Raw genomic sequence first — 8231 nt, 5'->3', positions numbered from 1 at the left:
TTTTTTCCTGAGTGTGTTGAAGAAATGTTGGCTTCCTGGGCCAAAAATAACCAATGAGAAAAGTCAGTATAAGTCAAATAGAATCTTTGAATAAACTCTGAGAGACACATTGTTGGAAACTGCAGCAAAATTTAAGAAAAAATGTAGAACATAAAAGATGATCACTGATAAATTTCTATTCATTGTTTTAGAAAAATTTCTCTCGTTGCCTTAGGAAAAGGCTGCCATTTATCAGTTTTATTGGCGGAATACTCAGGCTGACTTTAGGAAACACCTGTGTTCCAGTGGGGCATAATTTCACAGTTACTGTTATAATAATGGTACGAGCTACGCAGTGCGCTAGAAAGAGTTCCAATAGAATTGATGATGGCATGTAATTACGACCTCGAGTGTAGTATTCAGAGCTTGCTGACAGTTGAGGCACAAGGAAATCTAATGCTACATTCATTATGTTTGATTTCATTCATGGCTTGAGGGAGAAGGGATTGGCATCTAGACCCGAGACCCTCTCTCCAGAGTCGCTGCATGGTAAGGGAGACGCTGGCCTGTCAGCCTGTGCCGGTGTCACGTCTATTCCATGCTGGGAGAATGGCATCATGGCTAATGGAAACGGGGAAAGATGATCACTAAGGCTGTAGCCTGAGAAGCAATATATACCGACACCAGAGGGGGAAAGGGCTATTTATTTAGAAAAGTTCACCATCAAGTCACTGGACAGGAGAAACAACTCATGGAGAAAATCAACACTTATTACAATCAAAAGGGAACCCATTGTAATTCGCTGATTTCTCTAGGCACACTCAAGGTGATGTTGAACAAAACTCCCTCAAACACTCAAACATCTTCTACCGGATAAGTAGCCATGATTGGGAAAAAAATCCGTCTTTGGGTTGCTGTTGACACACCTCTTTCCAGGCTTTTCGGAATTATATTTAAGCATGATACAGAATATCTGGTATTAGCACACACCCAATTTAGCATTAATTTCTCTGGATGGGAATAGAAGCCATATGTTTACGTTAGTAACAGCACCACTATGCATTTGATCATTTCTGAGCAGACTGATTTTTTTTTTTTTCATCTCAAAGAGGGAGTTCTGAGAGTTTGTATTCATTTGTGAAGCATCAGCAGCTTTCAGTACAGACGCCACACAAGTTTCCTAATCTTATTTTATTTAATTTCTCCACTGGTCTGACTCTGATTAGAGGTTCAAATAAAATTGTGATTCTTCTATGCCTTGATTATGTTCAAATATTTCTGTCTCTCTCCTGACACAGCAGCGATTGCATGTAAATTAATTGTTACAAAGTTGTAGCAGAAGAGCTAGTATTCTTTGAGGTGGCTCTATGACTAGATTTCCAGATGGCTGAGTTTTTTTTTTTTTTTAATATATTCAACCTCACTTCATAAAAACATTTTCACAAGGGTACAGAAATCCAGCAGAGAAGCGTTATCTTTCCAAGCGTGCTCATTCGCACAGGAACAGCTTCGATTTGGGGAGCCAGCAGGGGGCGTGTAAAACAAAACGAGTTTAAAAAAAAAAAAAAAAGGTTGCACATAGAGTAATTTTAATCCATTCCATTTTTAAATACCACGATAAATTTAATTTTCACAATAAATTAAATAGCCATATTCGTTTACAAAATAGAATTACTTAGTGTGAAACCAGTATTTACAACAATATACATTATGTACATGGCATTTCTCTTTGTTGACATAGAACATGGAAGTAAAAGGACTTTAACTTTCCAAAGTGTGATTGACATGCTACAAGTGACACCATGGTCTATACGAGAAAACAATAGTGCAAAATCACCACAGGAACTTTGGGACAATGTCAATTTTATGAGATATGACATTCTTTCAAATAATAAGAAAACAGTATTTTCTGTTTTCACGGCACCGATTCAGTAGCTGAACTAAAGAGTCAGCTTTCCCTTCGAAAAGAATGCATAAGTGGGTCCTCTACTTCCCGAAGCTTCACAGCCATTGGTACGTTTTCACACATAATCTTTTGGCTTAACTCTATGAAAATGGCGGGCGACAAATTCTGACTCAAAGGAAGACTAAGCTTTTTGAGAAGAGCTGAAGTCACTTTCCCCCAATACCACCACCTTTTCTTTTTGTAAATAGCTTAAAAGATGCAACTAGTCGGACAGCAAATTAATTTTTGTAACTTTTCAATAGAAAAAGAATTGATCTCATATTTGGTCACACACTGTGTATGTACAAGTATACATGGAAAAAACGACTTGGATAGTTGTGTCTAAGAAAAGTGCATATTTTAATCTAGAGGAGACATTGTGTGTCTCCAGCCACAACACATAGTGTTATAGGACTTACTATTTTAGGGCCAGTTCAATGTCCTCCCAGTGATCTGGTAAAATTTTTGATTGAAAGGGTGAAAAAATTTGCGCAATTTGGTAATGACAGAGGGGTCCACCTCTGGATGAATGCGCCCCTTGCTGCCCGCCAGGCACTTATTAAAGATAATGTTAAATCGCAAACAGTAAAACCCTCTGGTGGCGTTAAAGTATAAATTGTATTGACTTATCCTCGGGGGAAGGTTTAGGAACTTCTCCACGAGCTGAAGTTCTGGCAGAGGTTCCGTGATGAGGCGATCTCCATCGACGATGTGAAATTGCTCAATCGGAAAGTACTTTAACCACCGTTCCAGGTGTTTGGTGTAGATGCTCGTTCTCACGGCCTTGTACTTTGTGTTCACTTCGCAGGTATTGGGGTCTATTGCCAGCTTCTCGAACTTGTAGTACGTTTTATTCTTCCTCTCCTTCCCCTCTAGCACCTGAGTGTAATCAGAAATAGCTCTTGTGGTCGGCTCCCTGACAATGATCAACAACTTGATGGATGAGTTCATTTTGTAGATCCTTTCCGGAACCTCCTCCGTGATAAAATACGCCGGGCTCTTTTCAATGGTGATTTGCTGTGGGTAGGAAAAAGGCATCTTTTTCCTGTACCACTCAATGCCCTTGGCGTAATTCTCATCGTTGTCAAAAAAGTGGATTTCTTGAGAGGCTTTGACCACAGCTGGATGGAGGTTCAGCATCTCCAGCAGGGCCCTGGTGCCTCCTTTCCTCACCCCAATGATAATGGCCTTGGGGAGCTGCTGGACCAGGTCATGAAGGCGAACCTGATCCTTGGAAGCGTTGCCCTTCCGGAACTCGTGCAGCAGGCCACGCTTAAACTGCAGGGCTCGGAGAGGGAATTCGGCCTGGCTGCGGGCTCCGAATCGGCCTTCGAGAGGGCAAATGGGCTGTAGCCTGAAAGCAACAGACAGAAGCTTTTAGAAGCTCATGGTGACTAACGTGTCATTTTTCTGCTTCCCGAGTTGGAGTAAGACTTTAAATGCATTAAATAAAACCACTGGTTCCCAGCCTGCTGCCATCCATAATGAACATATGTTTGGGAAATTTTATTTTAAGCAACCCAGTATTAAATGGAGCACACATAATTGATGGGATTATTTTTATTAGTGCTCCTTAAAATTTTTATCCGTCAAGTACTTAATTGGCTACAGCGTGTACTTATGTTCGCAGTCCAGGACAGGCAAGTGACACGAGCCATGCTAATAGACTTTTAACAGCTCACCAGTTAACATCATTTAGGAATCGTGAAAGGCAGAAGAGGAGCTTCTCCAGCTGGGAAGGTGAAGCCTGGCTCGGAGGCCACGTCTTTTGGGTTCCGTGGGGTATGACTTCCTTGCAACTCTGCAGCACTCATGTGGCTCTTAGAAATCTGAGATCTAATCTAAGAGAGGTCCTGGTCTCAGCCTGTGGCTAGTTGTATCGTCAACCTGCAAAAATCCAATCTTGGGACTTGCTGAACTTTTCGTTCTATGAGAATTCCTGCCATGGGCCTTGGGGACAGCTAGGTGGATGCTGTATTTCTTCTGCCTCTCTCTCTTTCTGTCTAAAGGGGTCGGGATTATGGTTTGACTCCACTGAATGTGAGAACAAACACACTGCCATCCCCAAGTGCCATCTCTCACCTCCCAGGCCTGACCAGAGATCAACCAGACCTTGGCAGTGCCAGAAGCTGTGGGTCCTCACTGCCAAGAGTATCCCAAGGGTATCAGGGACTCAAGCGTAGGAAGGAGGGAATGCAGTGGATGGAGCCAGAAGGGAGGATTCCACATCAGCGTTGCCCAAAATAATGAACAACCACCACTGCTTTTTTCAGAGAGAAAGGCATGATAACAATCGTAATGATATTAGATTAGAGTTACGGCTTGATTTGGCATGGCCGATGTCTAGCGGTGGTATATGGTGTTTCCTTTTGGGTAACACTCTGGAACCTAGCTGAAATTCATTATAACTTCCCCAAGTTTATCTGAAAAGGCATTTTAGCCTTCTTGCTAAAGGGTATAAGATTAGTCAAAACGCTGCTAAGCCAATCCTGCAGCTGAAGCTTCTAGCTAATGAGGCTGTCTCTTGCTTTTCCCGAGAGACCTACTCTACCATTCTCATCTTCTGTAATGTTTATAATTAAAGGGAGAAGAGGAAAACTTCGTCATGCCACAGCATTCTACAGAACTGAGGGAAAGGAGTTTGCCCATCTGTCTGGACGTCGATCTATCATAAGGCTTATGGAAAACTGTACTTTATATATTATTTGTTTGTGGTGTTTGTTTTTTATGATTTTAGAAACAATTCATGCTCATCGTGAAAAGTGTGAAAATATGGAATCGTATAAAAATGGGAATCACATTTAATATTTTAGGTTAACATGAATTTTGTTTTTACAAATTTGTTAATAAGTATGCTAGAGCTCTACATGGAAGATATAAAAGTAGCAACACATACATAGTCAAAAATATTTTTAAAGTTGTGACATGGGGATATGACAAATTCATCTTTTAGCTCTTCTTGGGTAGTTGAGAATTAAGCCCCAGCTCCCCACACCATCCACTGGATGTAAAGGATGGACTTCTCTACAATGCATCTAGAATGATGGTAGTACCATCCTTGGGAGAATTGAGGAAGTAGTCAAATCCTTTTCTCTAAGGACTTAATTGTCTTGCAGAACTCTGGCCAAGAGAGGCTGAAATAGACTACTTCTGTCCTATTAGGGCAGGAAAGACTTTCTCTACTTCTAGAAAGGGCCGTTCCTTCTGTCCTTCCTTCCTCTTTCTACCTTCCACTTTGGGAGCTCAAACCCTGCAGAACAATTGCCTTTTTGACTTCCTAACTCACCATAGGAGAAAATACATTATTACCATTTCCTGAAGAGTAGATTCTGAGCATGGGCCTCAGATATGGAAAGAAACATGGGATCTTAGGACGGGAAGGGGGAGAGCTCAGCCCCTCACCCAGAGAGCGGGTCTTCAGTTACTGAAGGATAGGGCGAAGTAAGTGTGTGCTGATTTCAGATGTAATTTTGTCCATATTCTCAAATGAGAGGTTTTGGGAAAGCCCCAAACCCATCCCATTAGAGAGAAGAGACACCAAGTTAAAAATGGAAAGAATCGGGGCACCTGGGTGGCTCAGTGGGTTAAGCCTCTGCCTTTGGCTCAGGTCATGGTCTCAGGGTTTTGGGATCGAGCCCTGCATCGGGCTCTCTGCTCAGTGGGGAGCCTGCTTCCCTCTCCCTCTGCCTGCCTCTCTGTCTACTTGTGATCTCTGTCAAATAAATAAATAAAGTCTTAAAAAAAAATGAAAAGAATCTTCAACTGAATAACTACTGTGCTAATGATCATTGAATCAATTACTCAATAAAAAGGAAATGACTGGAAGCTAACGAAGCGTGGGGGACGAACTTGACATAAAAGTTCCATTAGGGCCATAGGACAGTGGTGCCCACCTCAAGGCTCTTCACTAATAATCAAGTACCACTTTAAAGAACTACTTAAAGTCAGTGACAAGCTCTGGATTATACCATTTCCCAAACTTAGCAACCAGTGAGTGGGAAGTTCACTTAGGAATTTTGAGTTGAAAAGCATCAGACGGATTCACTTTACCAGTCAAACCTAACACTGGCTGAAGGAAAATAAAACCACTGCAATATTATTTGTTAAATAACCTAGTGATAAGATCTATAGATTAGAAAAGGAAAACTGTAAGGAAGATATTTTCATTGTAAGTGTGGCTGGATTTTCATGGAAAATGGGAGTTGAATTCATAGAGAACATACTTCTGTCTTTCCAGTGCAATAATTCATTTTAAAGAGCAAAGAAGGGAGCTTCGCATTTCAGAAATTAACTTTTCTGTCTCTTCCAATCATACCAAATGTGAGACAGTCCAGAGGTACTCAGTGGGAGGGCAGCTGATATTTGCCTGGACTTCTGCAAGTCTAGTATCTCTCAACGGTTTGCTCATTTACAGTCAAGTGCTAGTTCTGTAAATTTCCTTTCCCTGGATTTTCCATTGTTCTCTGGGCAATTACCCTGACCGGCAGCCTCCTCATCTGGTACTTTCAGCTCCTGGAAACCAGACCTAATTTACATAGCTAAAACTCCCCAAGCCTGCAGCCATCTTTCCAAGGCAATGGATTCCAAACTTGATGAGCTCCTCTCCAGGCTCATACACAATCTTAACTCTCACAGTAGCACATTAATTGCTCCCTCATAAACTGCAAAATGAAGATAAATCGCTACAACATCACAATTTTGTGATGGCTAGAGGTCAACAACCAGATGCACACGGACCACACTAAGCTCTACTAAATGACATTTTTACTGTACAAATGTCTCTGAAAACAAATGTCAAGGCACACAGAATACAAATGGATCTTGATGAACACCTTGGTTTGAGCAACTTGGAGCCCTTTCTCTTAAAGGCTCAATAAATCAAAATCAATACTGCAGGAAAGCCTGATTCTTGGGAATTTTGAGAGAAGAAAACAAATAGATAGATTTAAGATTATGTCCTAAGGAAGTTTAACCCACTGAGCCACCCAGGCGCCCCTTTGTCCTAAGGAAGTTTAAATCAAGAGACACTTGAAGTCACACGGGCATACAAATGTGTTGATTACCTACCTATCCAAGCTCCCAACTCTGGCGACTAGATACAGCAGACTCCCAACCGCAAGGCTTCCCAGCACGAGCAGCTTCTGTCTGAGCCACGCCTGCTGTTTGAATAGCATGGCCCTCCATCAACCTTCAGGACTTCTGCAGCCTGAGAGACAGGGAGAGAAGGGGGACTCATCAACAATGGTCTCTGATAGGCTCTGTGGTTTGTCACAAAGCCATGGAGGGGGAACACAGGCGATTAAGTGATGCGTCATAGAGAAAAGATCCCATTCTGACCTTGAAAATGTTCAGTTATAGGTATTTACCCAATCTTGCCTTCCTTTTTTCTGGGCCATTGGTATAAGATCAAATTCTAAACTGGGGGGAAGTTACTAACTAGAAAGAACCTGCTGGGCAATTGTCAAAGTGAACTAATGCATACATTATGCTATGTATTTACTTCCATGATTTTTTGTTTTGTTCGAACTGTAAAGGGGGTGAGGTCAAAAGCTAGTTCTTTACTCTCCGAGGTCATCAGTGATGACTATCAGGACCTCGGATGTCAGAGGACAGTGGCTCCAAGTAACCTGATGTTGCCCCTTGTCCCCTCTGCTGAGTCCGGGGGTTGGACTGACTGATTCTGGAAACATGCGCAGACTAGATTCCCCTGCTGTGTAACCCCCCTGCTGGCTCTCAGTGAATTCACACAGATTTGGTGATATGGGTTTCACTCTTCTATCATGACAAAAGCTTACTGGGAAGCTTTGTACTCTTATTCCTGAAGTAAGGCTGGCTGAGGAGTGTAAAGCTTTACTAGTTCTATTATTAAATTTGGGGGAAAAAATGCAAGCTTCCAATTCAGTCTTTCTTATTACAAAGTAAATCCAATCCCCCTTTCAAGATAAGATTGTTTGTTTCTTATTGAAACTCAAAATAGTAACCTGAGAAGAGGGACTCCTGCAGTGAGCCATGGGTAGAAATTATTTTCTTGCAATGGCATTTCCATGTTTGCTATGTGGAAAGGGATATGCTAGGATTGATGGACTGGTCTATTCATCCACTCATCAGGAGATTACCGACCACCAAGAACATTTCCAGCGATTCTATTAGATTTATGGAGGATTCCAAAAAAGATCCTGAAAGAGTTTTAGCCCTTGAAAAACTAATTATAGGAGCAGAAATCGCAAAACAACCAGAGAACACAACCCAATTCATGATAATATATACATTATTGTTGAGGAAAGAAAATAAAGAAATGGTTGGGGAG

The 8231-nt window shown here is 41.7% G+C and overlaps 1 protein-coding gene across 4 annotated transcripts in view; it reads right to left on the bottom strand.

Moving 5' to 3' along the window:
- Nucleotides 1-205: 205 nt before the first annotated feature.
- The window catches only part of HS3ST5 (heparan sulfate-glucosamine 3-sulfotransferase 5), a 271581-nt gene continuing 263555 nt past the window's right edge, over nucleotides 206-8231 (bottom strand). For all 4 annotated transcript variants that reach the window (XM_082730922.1, XM_082730921.1, XM_082730924.1 and 1 more), the window contains 2 exons: nucleotides 6992-7130; nucleotides 206-3278 (listed from right to left, as the gene is read on the bottom strand). In XM_082730922.1, the coding sequence (XP_082587048.1) occupies nucleotides 2348-3278; nucleotides 6992-7098 (1038 nt within the window). In that variant the 5' untranslated portion in view covers nucleotides 7099-7130 and the 3' untranslated portion in view covers nucleotides 206-2347. The remainder of the gene's footprint in view (nucleotides 3279-6991; nucleotides 7131-8231) is intronic.

This window comes from Mustela nivalis (assembly GCF_964662115.1).
Source record: "Mustela nivalis genome assembly, chromosome: 5".
In the NCBI taxonomy this organism is placed as follows: Eukaryota; Metazoa; Chordata; class Mammalia; order Carnivora; family Mustelidae; genus Mustela; species Mustela nivalis.
The sequence above is the reverse complement of the archived record's forward strand: the minus strand, read 5'-3'. Positions and strand labels throughout refer to the sequence as shown.